Source organism: Eleutherodactylus coqui, chromosome 4, assembly GCF_035609145.1.
Source record: "Eleutherodactylus coqui strain aEleCoq1 chromosome 4, aEleCoq1.hap1, whole genome shotgun sequence".
NCBI lineage: Eukaryota > Metazoa > Chordata > Amphibia > Anura > Eleutherodactylidae > Eleutherodactylus > Eleutherodactylus coqui.
The window spans coordinates 129,128,233-129,151,084 of record NC_089840.1 but is presented as its reverse complement, the minus strand read 5'-3'; the positions used below and the strand labels follow the sequence as shown (position 1 = coordinate 129,151,084).

Below are 22,852 nucleotides of genomic sequence, written 5' to 3'. Positions count from 1 at the left end.
CTGTTTGTTATACAGTATTAATAGATCAGTAGACTAAAAACCTTCAAACCTGAACTCCATTTTAAAGTTACTGGCATATAAAAGATAAGTCTCCCAAGGGGGAAGTTAACCGTTAGTTGGTGTGTAGTGTGGAATGTGCATCCAACCAACTTGCTAGGATAGCCCCTATGCTGGTATGACTTTCTCATAGGGGATAATTGTATTGACCAGCCCTTTCCAACTTGCCAAAGAGGGTGATTCCACTGCCATTCACTTCATGGCAATAGTTTTCCAAGCTAAAAATTAGTATTTCTCTAAGAAATATTCGTGTATGTGACCAATGTTGATCAAATGGGCCGAACAACACAATCTTTGGGTCTAGATTTATGTTCAAGGGTGGAGGTAAGAGTTGGGGTATAAAATTGATACCCTCAGACCAAAAACTTGTTCTGTAAGGGCCGTCCCATATCCAATGCCAGAAATCGGCATTGAGTTGTTGGCATCTGTGACAGGCTGATGTTGGAGTTTTACCCGTTTTGTGGAGATGCACTGGGGTCAGATAAGACTGGTGAATAATATAGAGTTGGATTAACGTATTAACAGCTGGGGATACCATCAGATGAGATTCCACTATCTGACCATTCTTCAGTAGTTGGTAAAGGGATACAAGACTGCCATTTATCCTGGCTAGACAGGGGGTTCTACCTGACTTTAACTGAGAGTAGATGGGTATAGAGCGCTAATATTAGGCTTTTCAGCACTTCGAACCGGAGTATACCTATTATAAGGGTATTTTGATATTTGGATGGTAACTGAAGAGAACTGGGTATTTAGAGCATGTTGTAGCTGGAAGTCTCAAAACCATTGAAGTTTTTCACACAACTAAGTGAATGTAGTAATTTCATTGTTGTCATATATGTCACCTAATTCAGAGATGCCTAATGAGACCCAATATTGACAATATGGTATTTTCTAATGAGGGTCGGGTGAGATTATTCCATAGGGGGAGATCTGCCATAGTATTTCAAAAGTCTTGAATATTTTTTGCGTATATGGACAAGGCTAATTTGTGCATGGGCAATGTATTAGAGGACTTGGTGTATTCTGGGCGTTCCAAATAGCTGAAAAGTGTGCTTTTTTTATTTATTTTTTTAAACACATTAGTTTGTTTAGATCTCATCCTGAGATGTAAGCTTTTTGCATTGGTCTATTATATAATGCAGGCTAGGTTTACAGTGCTGTTTTGTTTTTTTTAAACACACAGGACAGGATGGAAATCCTTAATTTCCTTTTTTTTTTAAATTGTTTCATTGCTCCAGTTTGTTCATGCAATCAGTGCCTACCATCATCCAAAAACTTAATAGCTTTTTTTTCTCAGTATATTTCCCTGCGCACGCACGCACATACATACATACATACATACATACATACATACATACATACATACATACATGTTTTTTTCACCTTTTTCTTTTTTGCTTCTAGCACTGGTGCAGTAAGTGCTCGTAACATCATGCTGCTTATGAAGAGGAAGCAAATGCGATGCCAGGGTGTGGTCTGTGCTATGAAGGTAGGTTAATTTGTTCAAAGAGGAAAAAAAATCTGTATTGAAAGGGTATGACCACTTTCCCTTTTTTCTGTGTTTACAGGAAGCCTTTGGATTCATTGAAAGAGGGGATGTTGTAAAGGAGATATTCTTTCACTACAGCGAATTTAAGGGAGACCTTGAAGCCTTACAACCTGGAGATGATGTGGAATTCACAATCAAAGATAGAAATGTATGTGTACGGTTTGCTGCGTGTAGTTTAGAGGGGTTGTCTCGCGGCAAACATCAAAATTTTACATTACCCCATTCCCCCTGTCACCCCCCCCCCCCCCCCCCCCCCCCCCCCCCGGCCATAAAATAGCAATTTAAAGCGGCTTTTAAACCGCTTGCTACTTACCGATCCAACGAAATATGGAGTTATAAAAATCTTCTGCCTAAGATGGCCGCCGGTCCTTTCCCAGGGATGCACTGCGGTTTTCTCCCATGGTGCACCATGGGCTCTGTTCGTTCCATTGCTGATTCCAGCCTCCTGATTGGCTGGAATCGGCACACGTGATGGGACGGAGCTACGATGACTACGCGGTGACCAGCTCCCCGGCACGAGCGGCCCCATTCACCAGCCAGAAGCACTGACTGCGCAAGCGCTTCTAAAAACGCCAGAAGACATCAGAATTAGACGGATCCATGGCGACGGGGACGTTAGCAACGGAGCAGGTAAGTGAATAACTTCTGTATGGCTCATATTTAACCCCTTCCCGCTGCAGGGCGTAAGTTTACGTCCTGGCAGCCTGGTACTTCCCGCAACAGGACGTAAACTTACGTCCTGGAGATAGCGCGGGATCACATATGATCTCGTGCTATCCCGGAGCCGGCTGTCAGTCACAGCCGGCGTCCCGCTGCAACAGCGGGGGGGGGCATCAGAGTTGCGCCCCCGCTGTTAACCCCTTCCCTGCCGCGATCTAAGTATTGTCTATGCCTAGGATCGCTGTATAAGCGATAAGGCATGGGAGAGCAGTAGCTCTGCCATGCCTTATAACAGCGATCATCAGGGCAGTGGTTAAAGTCCCTCAGAGGGACTCAAATAGTGTAAAAAAAACAAAGATTTAAAAAAATGTAAAAAAAGAGTAAAAAAAACATTTTTTTTATGCTTTTTCTCAGATTAGCATAAAAAAAGGTAAAAAAAAAATAAATGAAATCCCACATATTTGGTATTGTCGCGTCCGTAACGACGCGTACAATAAGTTGCACATGCTTTTGACTGTGCACGGGAAAAAACGCTAAAAAACTGAGGCAAAATGCTAATTCTTAGAATTTTGCCTCACTAAAAACGCAATAAAACTGATCAAAAAAGCCATATGTACCCCAAAATGGTACCAATAAAATCTACAGCTTGTTTCGCAAAAAATAAGCCCTCATAGAGCTCTGTACATCAAAAAAAAAAAAAAAAGATTTCCAAGAAAAAGGGTTTTTATTGCAGAAAAGTGGGAAAACCTAAAAAAAATGTAAGCATTTTGGTATCGTTGTAACCGTACCGGTCTGCAGAAAAAATGGAAGGTCTCATTTATGCTGCATAATTAACGCTGTAAAAAAAAAATAAAAAAATCTATGGCAGAATTGATGCGTTTTCTCTCCCTGCTATCATTAAAAAAAAAAAAGTTTTACAATATAGTCTATGTACCGAAAAGTGGCACCGATAAAAACTACAGTTCGCCACGCAAGAAACAAGCCCTCATACGGCCGCGTCGACGGAAAAATAAAGTTATGACTTTTGATAAACGGAGAAGAAAATCCGCCAAAAATTGTTGCGTCCTTAAGCTTAAAATAGGCCATGTCATGAAGGGGTTAATGCACGATGTATATTACAAAGTGCATTAATATGGCCATACAGAAGTGTATAACCCCACTTGCTGCCGCGGGACAACCACTTTAACATGCCCGCATACTTACAGAATTTGTGTTTTCACTTCGTAGGGTAAAGAGGTTGCTACTGACGTGAGGCTTCTACCTCAAGGTACTGTTATTTTTGAAGATATCAGCATAGAACACTTTGAAGGGGTGGTTACCAAAGTTATCCCTAAAGTACCCAACAAAAACCAGGTAAGGTCAAGCATTCAAACAATTATTTTGTCACTTTTTACACTCCTTGTTCGTGTCTATTTGTGCTGTTAGATGTTGAATTGCTTTGTCTTTTTTTTCAGCGTTGGCTATATTTTTAAAAAACTGATTTTGCTTAATTCTGTAGAATGATCCCTTACCCGGACGTATAAAAGTTGACTTCGTGATCCCTAAAGAGCTTCCTTTTGGAGATAAAGATACAAAATCAAAGGTGACCCTTTTGGAAGGCGATCATGTTCGATTCAACATTTCAACGGATCGTCGGGACAAATTGGAGCGTGCCACAAATATTGAGGTTCTTCCAGATACCTTCGAGTTTACGGATGAGTCAAGAGAAATGGTTGGTGGTTATGACTAAACTTGTGTGTACATTTAATGTAATCATAGCTCTTGCAACTCAGCTGTTACAAAAGGATTAATGCAAACAAGTTTTAGTGTTAGTAGGGATCTTTTTTTTTTTAACTTCAATAGTTTTTTTAAATTCTTTTAAGACTGTTTGTTTTCACAATCTCCCACCCTACTCCCCCCCTCCCCATTTGGTCAATGCATTCGCAGTGAAAATGAAGCAACTTTTAAATGTTAGTTAAAATTCTATGACCTAAGTTCTCAATGGTAAGACTGCAAACAATGTGTAGTTTGATTCTGTCAAATTCTATGCATCTGTCCCCAAGCTTACACCCACTGCATGTTAGTGAAAAAAAAAAAAATTAGGTACATTGGCGCAATACATAAAATGATTGTGAGATGGACATAGCCTTTTAACATTCACTCTAGAAATCCTCCTTACCTTGAATATGCCTGTGGTGTTTACCTTTTTAGTGATTCACACAACATAAAGCGAAATAGACATCGGGGCTATGCAGAATATATAAAGTTATAGAAACTGAGAATCTGGTGACTTGCATTGATGTAGCCGTTTCCCTTTCACAGGGTGTGATTGCGGCAATGAGGGATGGGTTTGGTTTTATAAAATGCGTTGATCGGGATGCCAGAATGTTCTTTCACTTCAGTGAAGTCCTGGATGGAAACCAGCTTCATATTTCAGATGAAGTGGAGTTTACTGTTGTCCCTGTAAGTAGTTTCCCCCACCCACTCATCACTCATAAAAAGTTTTGCTTTATCCTCCTATGTCCTAGACCTAAAAAATTTTTATTTATTTTTTTGGTTCTTACGCCTCTGCTCAACAAGTGTTGTGTTTTTGTTTTTTTTAGTTGTGAACATTGCATGTAGGTTTTTGTTAGAACATGTATTTAATGAAAATGTTCATAGTCTTAACCAGTGAAACCGTTTATTGCAGGACATGCTTTCTGCCCAAAGAAATCATGCAATCAGAATTAAAAAGCTCCCAAAAGGAACAGTTTCATTCCACACCCAGTCCGATCATCGTTTTGTTGGCATTGTAGACAAAGAAGCCACTGCTGCCTCTAAATCCAGCAGCCCCAACAAAGGAAAGGAAAAGGTAATGTGTTTTGTCCTTCCACTTTCCTGTCTTAAGCCACATTTACATGCAGCGATTTGTCGTTTGAGCAAAAGACTAAATGACTTTTTTGCTTTCATATGCTGATCATTTACACGTAAAGATAATTGTCTGAAAATCTTCGCCATTTCCCCTCATTGGATATTTAAACACTGTACATGTTTGGTGTGTGTTGATGCAAGGAATCTCTAGGCGGGAGGTTTTTTATTAGTGCGAAGGAAAGCCATTGTCTTCTGCTGCATAAAGGCCCATTTACACGGAGCGATGATCGCTAAAGCGATTGTTTGAGCGATCATCGTTGCGTCTAAATGCGCGACTATCTTGCACTTTTCGAGCACTGCTAGCTGAAAATCGTTCAGCCTTACCAGCAGTTCTCGCGGGGAGTACTAATGGCATTATTTCCCGTCGGAGAACAAAGTAGCTGAAAGCAGATAAGAGCCCTTGGGCTATTTACCGCACTCAACCAAAGACCTCCTTTGCACGCTAAATAGCTATTAAGTAGCTGAGTAGCTACTTAATAGTTTCTGCGAAGTGATCGCTCAATGCTGTCACTTAAATTGTTTGAGCTATCTTTGAGCCTGTGTGCTTTTTGATGGAAATCCAAGGCTCAAATTTGCAGTTTTTCTAAGATTATTTTCTTTCTTTTAATAGAAAAAAGAGAAGGTAAGCGGGCTAGCATGGTGTGACCTGTGGTGTTGCATTTGTGATAACCTAAGTTGAGGTCCCCATCACTAACACGCATCCTTCTAGGCAGTAATTAACCATGTTAAAAGGGTTGTCCAGGAGTTCAAGAAATGAAACTGGCTGCAGAAAATGGGAAATAAAATCTTTAAAATAAAACAGACACATGAAATCTTTTCCCTTGGTCTGTTTATTTCACTGGCACAATGATGTAATCTATATCCACATGACCACTGTAGTCAATCACTGGCTTAGCGGTCATGTGCCATACTTGCCAACATCACATTTGGAGCTGTCGGGTTCTGGGAAAGTTGAGTATACAGTCACTGTTTTGGGGCAAGTGGAACATGGGGTTTAAAAAAAATAAATAAATAAATGTAAAACTTGGACAGCACTTTTAAGATTCTGATGGATAGTTTGACCCCAATTCCACTAGAGAATAAAATATAACCTCAATGAGCAGTTTCTAGTACCAGTTCTACCGAGCGTACCCTAACATAAAGTTAAAATGCATTTTTTTTTTCTTCTATACTTCTAACTAACTTTAGTGATGCGTTCCTGATGTTATAACACAGTTCTAGTAACGCAGGTGAATTGAGACTGTAGCAAATGAGAAGCAAAGTCCTGCTGTATCTGATTCGCTACACTGCACAAAAAGTTTGCATGGAAGCCTTTCAGTTGATCTCTAGAGGGAATATCGCACAACATTGGAGTTCGCTAAACTTTTCCTCCTGTGTGTGTTTAACACCTTCCTGTTGTAGCCTTTATAGATGGGAACCTTTTTAATCCCTTCCTTCCAAGAGGCATAATGTGTTTGCTTTGTCCCAGTAGGGGACCTGTACATGTGGCGGTTTATCTGTATCGCAGTGTGTGGTGTGGTCAGCTGCCATAGCAACATATCAGCATTAGGGGGGTTGACTGCTTAGCAGAGAAGGCCTACCCCAGGTGTGTTAACCACTTGGACTTTGATCACTCTTGACCAGGTATCTCAGGAGTTGAGAAAATGCAATGACCATCCGAGATTGCTCTGAACAAAAAGGGGGGTGTTTAGTATCAATTGTATAGCACAGCAGACACTAATCTCTTGCACAGCAGACAGAACTGCTGAACCTGCTACATACACGTATAATTTACATGGCTGTCACAAGTCGGAAAGGGGTTAAATATTCTTTCATATTACTGCATGAAAGCCTTTTCTGCAGAGTATTACTTTGGAAGCTATTCAGTTTTAACAGTCTCACTTTAGCGAAGATTAAGCTTCTTCAGCTTGGTCATCAACTCTCAAAGTGAGATATATGAAAGTACTGATTTTATTCTAGATTCAGTTCATATAGAACTATACAGGTGCCTTACAGAATTTGGTTGACCCCTTTCCAAGGCATCGCGTAAATATTCGTCATGTGATCGCGAAGAGTGTATGGAGCGGGCTCAGGAACTATCGGCTGTTTTGACAGCTGCCATTAGCGTTGGCTCCATTCGTGGCAGTTAAGAATTTAGATGCTGCTGTCAAAACTCGCTGTGCAGCTGATCTTAAAGGGATTTCGTGAAGACAACCGCTGTCCATATGCAATACTAGTGCATAATTATGTCAGAGGAGTGAGGATGTCTCCCACTTGCAGCACACTATAAGAACCGACCTGTCCACCGATTACATGAGCTGTCATTTATTTGTATGGCAGCCACGTAATACTACACTTCTCCTGCAGGACAGATGTCTTGCAAGATCTCAACGATCGACTGATGCTCACACCAACTTCTACTTTAAAATATGGTTGTCTTCATAACTCCTTAACTTGCAAGTGTACAGCCAGGAATGCTTGCTAGATATCTGAAGTGAATGCCAGTGATGGCGTGTGGTATTATGAGACTAGAGGAAATCTATACCAAAGTACTCCTGTCGGGTATCTGGTGCCCTGTCGTAGCAGCTATTATATGGTAGTGAAATGCTGTAGTGTTGCGCTTTGGTAAAAAGTTTCAGTGGAGTGGTCAAGTCTAAGTGGTGGAAAGTGCGTATGGTTTGAAATACAGACCTCATCTTTGGCTGTTATGCAATGTTCATGCTGAAGTAGGTTAAATTGGCCCAAGCTCTTTCTTACATTTAGGGAAAGAAACAGAGCAGGTAGTCTGGATTATTTGTAGCTTTGTTTCTCTGGTCTTCAAAAAGGAATGGTTACACTCCTATCTGCCATACAGATATAGAGATATGGAGAGATAAACTGGCTATGCCCTATGCAATTACATCTTAGATAGATATCCACAGCATATGCTGTGTATGGAGCGAAATTCATACACTGCAGGTATCTTCTGCATTTGACAGCCCCAATTGGAGAGAACACCGATCACGACTGTTAACTTTTTATATAGCACTGACAGCAGAATTTAAATGACCCGAACAGGCTACCTGCTATGAGATTATGGGGTTGTCATTAAGATGTCATGGCAGCCTGGTGCCTTTTAAAGGCCCCCAGGGCTGCCATGATTGTTGGCTATTAAAATGTGCCAGAGGCACAGTCTTAATAGGATGACTGTTAAAATACAATATAATGCAATTCCATAGTATTGCATTATATTGAATAAGTGATCAAACTATTTCAAGTTCCCCATGGGTACTTACAGTAAAATAAAGACTTTAAGCCTGGGTTCACACAGGGCGGATTTGCCGCGGATTGCCGTTGCATATCCGCACTGCGGCAAAACCGCTACGTTTGCAATGCAGCACAAATGAGATTTGCCAAAAAGCTGTTCTCACAGGACGGATTTTTTCCGCACAGTCGCAGTGCGGAAATGCAACTGCGGCGCGGTTTTAAAAGATGCAGCATGTCCATTCTTTGGTCTTTTCCGCAGCGCTTTTTTGTCCATAGACCTCTATGGACGCAGCCAAAACCACACCAAATACACGACAAAAGTAAAAAAGCGCTGCGGAAAAAAACACTTGCGGATTTTTCCGCATGAAAATCCGCAAGCCAAAATTAACATTTGAAGCGGTTTTGCCGCAGAAGCAGTTCTTCTGTGTCAAAACCGCAACGGCAAATCCGCGACAAATCAGTCCTGTGTGAACCCAGCCTAACCCTTCCATAACAAAAGGTCATTGATGCTCTTTTTATAGTGATTAAAGTAGTCAATTAAAACACAAATGTATCTTAATAGGAAGGTGAAGAAGGAATTATCTCATACGAAGACTGTGGCATCAGACTTACTGTGTCTTATCTCGTCAGAGATCTAGAAGGATCACCTGCTCCACAATCTGGTGACAAGGTACGTTTCTTGAAACACTTGGCCGCACATGCATAAACAGAATGAACTGAAGTTGTGTGATGCTTTCTGAAATCCTAATGGAGTGGATTTCAGTACGGAGGTGACTAAATCCTACTGTTAGTGCACTCTATGTGTAGGTGACAGCACTGGATGCTCCTATGGACACCCAAACAGGATTGTCACATCTGTTTATCTGGTCTCTTCAGGTAGAGTTCAGCATTTGTGAAGCCAAGAGGACCGGCCAACAGAGTGCAGTTAACTTAAAAGTTCTTGGACGAAACTCTAATAGTAAAAGGTTTCATGGTTTTGTGGCCACACTGAAAGATAATTTTGGATTCATTGAAACTGCAAATCACGACAAGGAGATCTTCTTTCACTACAGGTAGTCGTCACACTGGAAGCTTGCATTGCTTAAGGTGCTTGCTAGGATGTTTTAATGCTTATGCTGTTTTTTTTGTTTTTTTTTCACTCCTTTTATCACAGTGAGTATTCTGGAGATGTAGATAAACTAGAGCTAGGAGATATGGTGGAGTACTGCTTGTCCAAAGGAAAAGGGAACAAGATCAGCGCCGAAAGAGTCACTAAGGTCCATCAAGGTAAAAGTGGTTTGGGGTTATTCATCTAGATTGTTTGCTGTCAAATTCTATATAGATTTGAGACTTTATTCCAAAATACTTTCTTTAAATGAAACTAGCATGTTGGTGAATAAAGTGAACTATTCCCAAACTATTACCTAACATAACTTGATTCCCCTTTTCAAAATATTGTCTTTTTTTACTCCTAGTTAACGGATCCACTGATGACGTTAATCCAACGGTGTACTGGGGAAAAGTAGTCCGACCCTTACGAAGTGTAGATCCAACACAGACTGAATACCAGGGTATGATAGAGCTTTTAGAAGAGGGTAAGTGTCTTTTACAGCTCCCACTTCTTTGTTAAAAGTTGTCTGGGTTTTCTGATTTCCAAGAGTAAGGGCTTACTTATACAGCCTGATCGTTCAGATTTTCACTCGATTGAGTGCTGAGCTCTGTTAGTGGCTTCTGTGCCTGTGATGGCCTGTAAACGGGCACCTCTAAATGTGAAGTCAGATGGAAGAGGTGAGTATACAAATGCATAAGAATATTCTTCACGAAACTGGAGCCTCAAACTTGGAATCCCCAACTGAAGATCTATTTTCTAAATTTCGATATTTTTTTTTTCCTCTCCCCCCCCTCCCCCCCCCCACCATTTTGTTCCATTTTGCTATGATGGACTAATAAATTCAAATTTACAGGGAAAAAACCCTATAGAAGGAAAACCTAAAACCATTTTATTGATAAATAATTAAAACCATGGGGTGTGAGGGGACAAACGCCTATACACCTAGATTCTATGGTAAAAAAGAAACCGTGGTGCAAAGGTGAACAAACACCCAAAATGTGAAAAAGGGGGAAAAAAAGCCCCTAAATGGTTGGTAGGGCCCAGTAAAAGGGGATTACTAGCTGGAAAGACCCCCCTCATAAATATATCACCAGGCTAGCTAGTACCTTGTTTTGGAGTCTGACCCCAGCCTTCAGAATGCAAGTTAAAGGGGTTGTCCCGCGGCAGCAAGTGGGGTTGTACACTTCTGTATGGCCATATTAATGCACTTTGTAATATACATCGTGCATTAAATATGAGCCATACAGAAGTTATTCACTTACCCACTCCGTTGCTGGCGTCCCCGTCGCCATGATGCCGTCTAATTTCAGCGTCTAATCTCTCGATTAGATGCGCTTGCGCAGAAGGGTCTTCTCCCTTCTCTTCGGTCTCGGCACGAGCGGCGTTCTGGCTTCGCCCCCTTCTACGCGTCATCGTGTAGCTCCGCCCCATTATGTGTGCCGATTCCAGCCAATCAGGAAGCTGGAATCGGCAATGGACCGCACAGAGCCCACGGTGCACCATGGGAGAAGACCCGCGGTGCATCGTGGGTGAAGATCCCGGCGGCCATCTTGGCTGCAAAGAAAAAAGCTGCAGAGATGGGATTCGGGCAAGTAAAATTATAATTTTTTTTTTTTTTTATCACGTCTCTTGGGTTTGTCCTGCGCTGAACGGGGGGGTCTATGGAAAAAAAAAAAAACGTTTCGGCGCAGGACAACCCCTTTAACCCTTTCCAATCCAATGTCGGGCCTGCCCCGACATCATCATTTTCCTCCACAGCTCCAATGTCGGGGCAGGCCCGACACTGCAGTGCAGGAGTAGATCTGCACCCGATCGGCAGACACATCGGGTGCAGATACACTCCTGTACTGGTCCACATCGAGGACCCCCGAGGAGAAGGCAGAAAGGGTTTTTAAGCCTTTCTGCCTTCTCCTTTACACATTACATAGCGCTCAATTAGCGCTATGTAATGCATAGAGATTCCGGCCGGCCGGCGATCATGTGACCGCCGGTGTTACCTGACCCCCGGCGGTCACATAAACTCCGAGCCGGGAGCCTGCACTGTAGGACCTGCTGACCTGACCGGCGTCTTGCGCGTTCTCCTTCTGTCTCCCGGCCCGGCGATCATGTGACCGCTAGGTGCCACCTGACACCAGCGGTCACATGATCGCAGAGTCGGGAGGCAGGAGAGGCGGAAGACGCCAGACAGGTATGCAGGTCCCTCCATGGTGCAGTGAGCACCTGCACCCTCCTGAACTCTGTCAGTTCAGGAGGCTGCAGGGAAAATGTATTTTTTCTCACCCATTTTCCCCAGCTACAATTTATTTGGAACTGGGGAGAATGGGTGAGAAAAAATAAATGGATTGGAAAGGGTTAAGGACTGCAGTCAAAAATCCACAACCAAGGAACTGAAGATGTAAAGAACGCTTGATGATAAATGCTAAAGGGGCCGTCTGTGTTTCGCAGCCACGTAGCAACCTTAGTGGTGTCCAGCAAGGGCCCTCTGTGGGAAAGTGAGGACTGGTATACCAGATCCACAGAGGCGTACAGACTGAACAGAATACTACAAAACTATTGGATTGATGATCCAACAGTATGTAGATGTATTGGATGCTCCCAAAGACCTTTAATGCTCCAAAGCATGAAAATGACAGAGCTCTCAACAGTCCGGTTCTCAATTTTAAATGCTCAGATATTTAGAATTCCTGACGCGTTTCTCTGGTCATACTGACAGAACATCAGGAGCTTTATGTGTGTATAATAATAATTTTAGTCCCTTCACACCCCACAGCTTTATTTTTTAATAAAACTGATTTAGGTTTTCCTTCTGTAGGGTTATTTCTGTGAATTATAATGTAACATTTTCTTAAGCCCCTCTGCCTAAATTCAAGTGCAAATGTATTTTGTGTATGAAATTCACTCCCTCACAAGTGTGAATGAAGCCTAATCCTTCAGTGTTTAATTCTAAAAGTTATAAACTGTTCATGGTTGTATTGAGTGAAGTTTCCTTGGGTCCAAGATGTAACTGCTAGAGTGTTTCTGACAGCTACACCTTTGATACTAAAAAGCAAAGTACAAAAGATACGTAAAATGAAAATGCAAAGCAAAAGGCAGTAGCCAAGCCCTTAAGATTCTGTCATTGGAGGACAGAACACCACAAAAATGAGCCAGTTGTAATGTTTATACACCAACAATAGGAAGTGGGTCCAATAAGGAAACGCAGGATCTAATATTGGGTGAGTAGGACGAAGTCTTCCATAGATACCACACGCCCTCAAACCTTTCAACAATATTGTTTACTTAAGGCGTTTAAAGGGAAATTTACTAAGCCTGGCATTCCACAATGCCTATTCAGAAATGTACACTAGGTCCAACATGGCGTACACTTCTGCTATAATTTACTCCAGTTTCTGGCATAATTATGAGTAAATCTGTCAGTTTGATGCTGTCATTCTCCCTCCTGACAAGCCCCACCCACTTCTGAAAAGTGGCAGGGCAGCACCAAATGGAAAAAAAAGTTGTGCATTTTTACCCACTTGCACAAAAACTTGTAAAATTTTATTTATTTTTTTAATGCCAGAAACTAGCATAAAGGCTTATAAATGTGCCTCCTTAGTTTTTCGCAAAGTAGAATAGCATTCGTGAAATAACTGCTGCGAGGTGTAAAACAAGTCTTCAGTTTGGATGGAATGCAAGTCCTCGCAGCTACAAGGTGGGTCATGGAAAAGTAGGTCAGCACCACATTCTTAAGAAAGCGGTCTAAAAGAGGATCATTTATTGCCCATAGCAACCAATCACAATGCGGCTTCATTTTTACCTCAGCAGTATAAGCAATGAAAGCTGTGATTGCTTGCTATGGGCAACAAAGCCAGGTTTTCTTTCAGACAACTTTGATACGAGTGTGGTGCCAGACTGTCTTTCCATGGCCCATCCTGTAAAAGAAGAAAAAGCCAGTTTAAAAAACTTTAGACATATTCAAAGGTTTGTCGCCAAGCAGATTGGGATGAGATGATCCAGTAACTTCAGGGTAGCTATGAGAGATCACAATATCCTAGGACAAGACCGCCATGTGTGATACATTGTACCTCCACTTAACCGGTTAAGCTGATGGGAGCAGAAGGATAGATTGCATGTTACCTAGCAGGGATGTAATTGGATCGGTGTAAGACTTATTAGTTGGTTTTTTGTTTTTTTTTTTGTGAAGTGTCCGCTATTGTGGACTGCTAACTGCCTTTTGTAAGACTTCTGCAGCAAACCTGCTATTTTGGAGATTATGTACTGTGTGTCACTTGTCCAACTGCAAACTAAAAAGCAGTTGAAAGGGAACCTGCCAACTAACTTTGGTGAGGTGACGGAACTGGGTGGTTTTTTGTTGTTTTTTTTTGTCTTTTAAACTCTTCTTCCTGGTTCCCCCTGGTGAAGTCCATGTGCCGCAGAAAATCTAGCTTTTCAAAGTCCTGTGTGCATGCTGGTGTAAACTCGTATAGAAGAGCATGCCCTCGGAACTCTGAAAAGTGAGATTTTCATTTGGCGCCGGAACCAGGTGGTTGGGGAGTAAAACAACTACAGCACTTGGTTTCCTGTCGCCTCACGTAGCATCACCATAGGTTAGTTTATAGTGCTTTAGGCAGGTGACAGGTTCCCTTTAACATCTATAGGCGACTGATTGATAATTGTATACACAAGAGACAAACGGCCCACTCTTAAAGTATAAAGTGCAGGTTAGCTCTTAAAGCATGCTTGCATCAGGTGTACCAGAAGTCAGTACTGAATTTAAGAAGGAACTACAGAGTTTAAATTGATGAAGACTGTATTAGACATGAGGCGATTTATGGATTTAAAAAAACAAAACATGGCTTCTTAGGCCCTTGGACCTATAATAAAGTAAAATCTTTAAGATGACGTCCTTGAGGAAACATGAGACTTATCAATAAAGGAATCACTGGTGAGATCAGGGCTGATCTTAACTTGCACTGCTCTCCACAATTTTAATGAGTAACTTTTTGTATTTTAATCCAATAGTTGTGGACAAAGAGAAGATAGCTGAAGAGACTCCCGAACAAGCTGAGGAAGCAGACGCTGAAGCCAGCACTGAAACCAACAAGCAAGGTCTGTCTTTCTGCACCTTATTGTTGTCTTGGCCTATTCGCCAAGTTAAGGGGGCTTCATATGGACAACAATTGTCTGAATAATCATTGAATTCCAGCAACACTTGTTCTGTGTAAACGCTGCCAACAAGATGAGTGAGAAGTCCTTCAATACTTGTCGCGTTGTTTCAGCTAACCTCCGTAATAGTCACTTGGCTGATGGTTGTCTGGTGTAAACGGGCAATAGTCTGTCTTTCAACAACTTCAATGTTCGTTCTCGCTCAGTGGGAAAGCACACAGAACTTGGTCAATTCTAACCACTTGGTAGTATCTACTATTTCCAGTGAATATTTAGACTATAGTTGTCCCGTGTGAAGCCACCCTCATTGAGATAAGACTGCAACCTTTTTAATGGGTAATTTTGGCTGCTAAACCTGTTAACTTCTGGGTTGGCTGGAGAAGGTTGCAGCTGCTTGTTATAGGAGTTGTAGCTACAGGGCTCTGTTCTAGAAATAGTGCTATATCTGTCCATGGGCTGTGTTGTATTGTAGTTCAGCTCCACTCACTAGAATGTGGGTGGGAAGCAACACTACAGAGCCCATGGGCAGATGTGGTCCTGTTTGGGGAAAACAGATACTTTAGAAATCCTGGACAATCCTCCTTAAAGGGCACACACTTATATTCTGCTCATTTAGCTTACAGTGTGGTCTAGAATAGGAGTACCACCTCTAACTTGTATAGTCCCTAGTGGATTTTAGGAATTGTAGCTAATGGCACTTTATATTGCCATAGTAACATAGATCTAACATACTATGTCAATCTAGTTCCTCCTATTACAACCTGCCTGCTTGCTCTCTGCAAAAATGTTAGCTCACTGTCACCTATGTTTTTGTTTTTTTTTTTGTTTTTTTTAAAAATAATTTTAGATAGCATGAAAGGACGCCTTTTCCCCTTTGGCATCGTGGGAATGGTAAATAAAGCAGATTGTTTGCAAAAAGGCGAAACTGTCAAGTTCCAGCTCTGTGTTCTAAGCCAGAATGGGCAGACCATGGCCTGCAACATTGAACCACTCCGCAGGGGTACTGTTGAATGTGTGAAAGATCAGGTGAATCCTTTTTTTTTTTTTCCCTCCTTTCCTCTTCAGAAAGCTGATGAACCACTAATCTTTGTAGCTTTTGTTTCTATCACTTGTGATGCGTCTTTACCTAGCAGCTCTTTAGTCAAACACTTTAAATTTTGGTTTACTTTTGGGCTGCACAGATTTCTCCTGACTAGTGAAATCTGCAGTCCAAAGGAATATACTACGGGTGCTTTTAGACAAAGCAATTTATTGTGTGCACAAGGGAACGATGTCAGTTCGCTCAGGCAGATAAATTGTTTGCTCACTAAATCATTCAGTCGTTCACAATCGCTGTACTAGTGAAGAACCACTGAATGATGGGTATTTAAACTGAATGATTAGTGACGAGCCAACAATTTTCATGCTTGCATATAATGAACAATAAGCGATCGCATTATGGTTTATCGTTCGATCGTTGGCCGCGTTTAGACTGAACACATCATTGAAATGCGTGCAATCAGCAGAAAATTTTTGAATGATTGTTCTGTGTAAACGCACCTTAAGTTGCCTGCTAACGTGGATTGCAGCTGTCAATCAATGGTTAAAAAGTTAATACGCTACACGTAACCCATGCATTAACATTTTGCACTCAGTTCTGGATGACAGAGGCTTTAAGGCTTCAATGGTGACTACACCCAGCCAAAGTAGTTGTCCAAGTTACAATGTTGGGTACAGGACTATTGTTGACACTACTGTAACTTGAGACCATATATCTATGGAGAGCTAGTTAATGGTTCCAAAATCAGGAAAAACATGGAGATTAAATCGTCAAATAACCAACACCGGTAGTCGAGTCAGAACTACTGGAAGCAAGAAATCCTATTCTGCATTGAGGATTGGAGTTTCCTTGTGGTCCTATAACAGTACAGTATACCAGAAAAATGAAATGGAGCCGCTCATTGTGGCATAGGTAAAGAGCATTACAGGATACGCAGTACTGCACTGTAGAGGGGATACTTAGACGCTAATTATTCCATGTATTCGAGTAATACAGGTGTCTTACCAATGAAACGCTCATGGTGACTGATATGTAAGAGCCAACCAATCACATGTCCGCAGAACAGGGCTGTCTGTGGCACAGTCTTATAAAATGAGTTTCTGCAAGTCTCTAGTTTTTTATTTAATTTTATTTGGTCATTTTTGGATGAGGGATGATTTAACCTTCTTGCATTTTCTTTGCTTTGTCTTAGTTTGGGTTCATTAACTATGAAATTGGTGACAGTAAGAAACTATTCTTCCACGTTAAAGAGATACAGGATGGAGTTGAGCTGCAGGCTGGCGATGAAGTGGAATTTTCGGTTATTCTTAATCAGCGAACTGGAAAGTGCAGTGGCTGTAATGTTACACTAATTAGGTAATGTGCAAGTTTACCTTTCTGCCTACCTTTTTATAGTTAAAACCCTTGGGTGATTTTACACATCTGCAGTTTGCTTGGTGGAGGGATGTGGGGTTTGCATCAAACAGCCGAGTAGCAGTGTCTTTCAACTTTGTTCTCCATCCTATGCATGTTTGAATGTCTTTACATGAATCTTCTAAAAGTACAGTGCAAGATTTGTAGACTGTTCAGATACATTGTGAGCTTTTATTGAAGCACTACAAACTAAATGACCTGTTGCGGTTGTTAAATTCCCGAATAATTTGTGATCCTATTATTGCAGTAAAGGCCCTGAACTGGTGGCAGCTCCTCGCCCAGATAGACTAGTGAGTCGCTTGAAAAGCATAACATTGGATGATGCCAGTGCACCTCGTCTCATGGTTGTGCGTCAGCCCAGAGGCCCAGATAATACAAAGGCAAGTTGCGTGTGGTGGTTTTGTTTTGTGGGTTTTTTTCTGGTACCCTTAGGCCGCCTGCAGACGGCTGGGTTGGATCCCGCTGCAAGAATTCTTGCAGCGGGATGTGGTCCCATGCCCCTGCAGAGGCCTGCGGCTTACCCGCCCCAACGTCTTCGTTCTCAGCTATGCGCCGGCTGCCGGAGAGCCAGCACATGCGCAGAGAGGAGTCGGCGTGTCAGCGTGATATTTCTGTGCGGGCCTCTGCGAGACCCGCACAGAAATAGAGCATGCCGCAATTTGTTTTCCACATGTGTTTTCATGCAGACAAATCACGGCAGTCCACCCAGGAATGCATTGTCTAATGCAATCCTATGCAGGCGAGCACGTGCGGAAATTCTGCAGGAAATCCCACCGCAGAATTTCTGCCCTGGGTGGATACAATTACAGCCGTACACCAGACTTAAATTTTGTGTGTGTGTGTATGCATATGTATGTATTTATATAGAAATTTTTTTTTTTTTTTTTTTTGCAACAATCTGATCAACTCATAGATTTTATGTATAAATTTGACCTAATTGTATCTGTTCTTGCCTTCACAGGGATTTGGCATAGAGCGAAAGATCCGTCAAGCTGGTGTCATTGACTAATTCACCTTTTTGTTTTTGTTTTGATTTTTTTTTCCATCTGGTAAAGCACATTACCTAATCAAGTATGATCAAACCGAGGGATATTATGAAGAGCAACTTCTCTTTGCAGCCCAAAAATAAAATTTGTATTCTGTAATAGTTACATCAGTTTTAAAACTTTCCATCTTGCACTCAAATCGGGGAAATCCTGAACATCAAACCGTTTTTAAATTATGCACATTTGCAAGTGGAGTTAAGTTAAAGCCTTAGCATTTTTTTTTTTTTTTTCCTTGAAGCTTGATTGAGTTTTGCATCCTTCTCCTGTTCATGTCCAGTATGATAATCTGTGACTTTACCCTACAAAACTCTGCACTCGATACTGTTTAGTAATATATTCTACCTCCAATCCGATAGTTGTAAACTTGATTTTATTTTTTTTTTCCTTTCCCATCTATCAGAGGACCACATGGTAACGGTGGAATATATTCTATTCAGCCACTCATTTTCCTTCATCTAACGACAGCCAAATGTTTTTGCTTTTTTTATATATCAGATTTGAATATTTTAGTAATTCAAATGTATGAACAAGAAGCTGTTAGATTCTACAAGCATTTTATTTGCTTTTTTTTTTTGTTTATTTTTTTTGTAAGCAAGTGACTTTGGAAATGCAGATATCCACAACAAAGGTGACATGTGCCATCAGTGTGAAGTTTAAAAATATTTGAAAACGCACAGTTTTTGTTTTGTTTTTTTTTTTCTCTCTTGCTGCTAAGACACAGCAGCTTTGAAATGTAGAAATTTGAAGAAAATGTGCCTGAACTGTGTGGTTGTTTTTCTATCCCCACCACTTCCCCTTTTTATTTTATTTTTTTTCCTCCAAGTTTACAAGAACTACTCATCATACTGTTATTAGCTGCATTGCTGTATGCATCAAGGTAAACACTTGATACCTTTTTTTACCTGCCACTACCTGAAGCAGGCTGCTCACTCAACCATGGGTAGCCTATTTTAGTTTTGTTTTTGTTTTTTTTCTTCTTGCCTACTGTTAGGAAATAAATTATTCTCAAGTGTTATAAACCAGGAAGATCAAGAACTTTTTTCTGGGTTGATGGAAAAGTTTTATTGGCAGTTTTGTTCTACCCTCTTTTTTTGTTTTTTTGCCCTTCCTTCTGATTTCTGGGAACTTCTGTTGAAGGCTTATCTTACATTTGTAAAAACAAAACTTGGCTCTGATATTTTTTTTTTCTGTTTAATGGCAAAAAAAAATGAAAAATAGAATAAAGTTTTACCAATTAATTTTGAAATCTTGTCTTCCTTTTAGTAATTTAAACACTAAAAAAAAAACTATTTCAAGTGCAAAACTTCCATTTTAGGTTGGGAAAACGACAGAAATTTTACATAACTGGTGTAACGTATGAGCAATAGACAAGGGTAATGGATGGCTTGGCAAGGGCTCATCCACAAGGAATAACACTGCTTTAGTATGGTGTCATAGGAGGAACATTACATAAGTATTAGCTCCTTGAAACAGTACAGACCTATCTGAAGTATGTAAATGTATACATTTTATTTTGCACCAGACTGGAGTTGCAGCCTATGTATTGATGTTTTTCAACTATGGGTTCTGTGGAACATGGTTTTCTGGAAGGCTGCAATGACTGGTTTTGTTTTAGGCATGTGAGAATTTATGGAAGTTTCTCCATAAATCTGCTACTGATAAATTGCTTTACAGATGCACAAGACATACTTATCGCTGCACATGTCTCACTGCCTGTGTTAAAAAATGCTTATACTTGTCCATCCAAGGTCCTTGCACTTCCAATTAATTTATTTATTTTGTAAGACAGTCATGCCACATAATGGGTAACACCATATTTAAAAAGAGATTCCTCTAGCACTTGAATGAAAAAGTAAAGACCGTTTTACTTTAAATTTATGATAAATGCACAACTTAGAGCACTTGTGTGTAAATGGTTCTTGGTGCGATTTTTCTTTGAAATATAGAAGGATGTGTTTGTCATGTTACGTGACATAAATAGGACTGCAATGGGTTAATCTATTTTAGGGACTCTCTTGCACCCACTTTCCACTCAGGTTGGAAACGGAGTATAGATACACCTCCAGATTCTGCCACCACTTCTGGTATGGTCAGAAGAACTGCACATGGTTGTCCAGCAGCCCGACAGGTTTACATTAATAAAGGCTATGATCAGAGCAATAAGGACTGAACTTATCTAAGCATCTTTTTAAGCGTTAATACAAAAAGATGAATCGCAGAGGCAGCAAAAACGCCTGTTTCATGAAAGGCCCTTCACAGAATAGCCTTGAAAAAACCTTATTTCCGATTTTATATAAAACAAAAATGAACACACACGGGCACGAATGCCTTGTAGATGAGGCCTAGTTGGATTGTGACTCGGCAGTCACAAAATGGGGGAAGAAAAAACAACACAAAACACTCAGACAAAACAATATATAAGAACAACCAATCACTTTAGGCCAATTTTAGTTGGTAATTAGACCTAAAATGTGTGTACATATTTTCAATGGGCAAAAAAAAACAAAAAACCTTCATCTAAATGAATAGACAGACATCCCTAATGGATGTTAGAAAGTATGGTTCATTTTAACACGTGCTAAATGAAATCTCCAGTAGATATAGTTTGGAGATTTGCTTTTAGCTCTGCAATTATTTTTGACTATGATTAAATTATAAGTAAAGTGTAGCTCAGGCATTCACTTCAATGCGTTTCTTTGTGCGCATATGTCAGGTCATCAGGAAATTAATGAGCATCAAGTGACCAATAGGTGATCACTTTGCTCAACAAGTGTCGCCAAAGTCACAATTAAAGACTAATTGTAGTCTGAGAGTTTTACTGCAGCAGACTAGGCCTCATCTACTGTGTGTGTGTGTGTGTGTGTGTGTGTGTGTGGTTAATCAGAAATAAAAGGTATTTTTATTTTTTCAAGTCTATTCTGTGAAGGGGTTAATACAAGAAGATGCAGTGCTTACAAAAAGGTGAGGACAAAACACAACCGAATATAAGCAAAACTGTTAAAGCACTTTCTCCATTTTATTTTGTAAGTCTTCTGCATTTTTCTCAGTCTTCGGTTTCCCATCATTCTCGATGGACAGATGTTCATTGGCTTTTCCTTTTTTGAAATTTTGTCTATTCAGACACCTTTCTCCAAGGGTACCTAGCCCCCCAGAGCTCCATCCTGCAATATTTTCTTGGCCAGCTCAAGGACTTTACAGAATTAAACAAAGTTTTACCTTGTGGACATCAAATATATACATTGTCAAAAAAAATCAAAAGCAGTACACTTAATGAATTATGTGAGGCCAAATGTCCTTCAGCCAAGTGCCTGGAAATGGTTCTGACAGACACAGAAACTTATGATTGCCACCTGTCTCTGGATGGCGGACAGCGAAACAGTTGGAGTTGCCCATGCTTGTCAGATGATCAAACTATCTCTACTGGTGGTCTGTCAAGGACATCTTTAGCTCAGTTGCCTAAGGGGCCTTCACACATCCACTGGACCCAACACCTAACAGTTCTGTCAGAATGGTCCAGATGGTGGTCAATTTGATACAACTAGCCAGCTTCTCACATTCTAATGTGCCAGTCTCAAACTATTAACTGGGTGAAATCTCTTCTCTGCATTTGTAGAAGTGTCTAGTTGTCAATAAGCTTTACACAAGCAGATAAAGAGATCACTACAGACAAGAATTGTACAGTTCAGTTTCTGCGTGCAGAAAGCTAAATGACGAGCTGTTTGTGTAAACAGCAGTCGTTCAATTCTGAACTACTGCTTGTCTGTTTACTTTGAATGGAGGCAAGTGCGGGGAGAACGCTCCCTGGCCCACTCCGCCTCCATGCCGGCAGCACTTTCAGCGATACTTCTGTGTAACAGTACATGAGCAAGCAGCACTCGGACTGCATGCTGGGCATGGTTTGCCTAATGGCTCATCCTATGTAAATGGACTGTTACAACAATGCAACTGAAGCATTAAAACTTGATAACACAACCTTCTCCCTCTCCTAGCCAGTGTCTCCTATAACCTCTGTTACGTGTATAACATCATCTGCATTCCTCAAGGACATATCTGAATTCATATTACTGTAACAAGGAGCATCCTCTACGTCTAGAGGAAAAGTTTACAAACTGACGTAGAAGGATGTTCTTTACTGTAAGAGCAGTGAGACTAAAAGACTCTACCTGAGAATGTTTCTCACAACGTAGTGATGGCAAATTCAGTAAGGGTTCAAGAGGGGCCTGACCACTTTGTTTCGCTCAAGGAAAAAAAAATATATATATATCGTTCACTTCAGATTGTTCTGGGGATTATATTGATTGCCAGGTTGAAGTTGGGAAGGAAATTTTTTTTTTTTTTTTTTTTTAAGGGCTTCTGCAGGCAAACTATTTACCATTCTGTCCATCCTGTCAACACGCATGGAGGTTGCCTTCTTGACCTTGTTTGGATAGGAAGAGGAGAGTTCAAAAGGCCACCTCCCACCACCATTGACAGATTACTGGGAAGGGCTGGAGAGGATCCAGTGGTCATTGCACGTTGGCACCAATGAACAGATTAGAGGTCAATGGAGGGCCCTCAAAAATGATTTTAGGGACTTGGGGTCCAAGCTTAGGGGCGAGGATCTCCAGGGCAGTTTTCTTGGAAATATTACCTGCACTTAAAGGCACACTAGAAAGGCAGCAGGATCTTGGGGAAACAGGTGCCTCCGGAGTTGGTGTAAGGAGGGATTTGGGTTCCTGGAGAACTGGGCTGACTTT

At 41.0% G+C, this 22,852-nt stretch overlaps 1 protein-coding gene across 3 annotated transcripts in view; it reads left to right on the top strand.

The window, feature by feature from the left end:
• The window catches only part of CSDE1 (cold shock domain containing E1), a 44,963-nt gene extending 25,609 nt beyond the window's left edge, over positions 1-19,354 (top strand). For 2 of the 3 annotated variants that reach the window (XM_066600094.1, XM_066600093.1), the window contains 15 exons: positions 1,465-1,549; positions 1,629-1,757; positions 3,497-3,622; positions 3,768-3,980; positions 4,571-4,711; positions 4,938-5,099; positions 8,946-9,053; positions 9,260-9,435; positions 9,537-9,649; positions 9,838-9,957; positions 14,475-14,561; positions 15,466-15,644; positions 16,850-17,013; positions 17,318-17,450; positions 18,032-19,354. In XM_066600094.1, coding sequence (XP_066456191.1) covers positions 1,465-1,549; positions 1,629-1,757; positions 3,497-3,622; positions 3,768-3,980; positions 4,571-4,711; positions 4,938-5,099; positions 8,946-9,053; positions 9,260-9,435; positions 9,537-9,649; positions 9,838-9,957; positions 14,475-14,561; positions 15,466-15,644; positions 16,850-17,013; positions 17,318-17,450; positions 18,032-18,079 — 1,984 coding nt within the window. In that variant the 3' untranslated portion in view covers positions 18,080-19,354. The remainder of the gene's footprint in view (positions 1-1,464; positions 1,550-1,628; positions 1,758-3,496; positions 3,623-3,767; positions 3,981-4,570; positions 4,712-4,937; positions 5,100-8,945; positions 9,054-9,259; positions 9,436-9,536; positions 9,650-9,837; positions 9,958-14,474; positions 14,562-15,465; positions 15,645-16,849; positions 17,014-17,317; positions 17,451-18,031) is intronic. The other variant, XM_066600095.1, reaches the window with a different exon arrangement.
• The last annotated feature ends 3,498 nt before the right edge of the window (positions 19,355-22,852 follow it).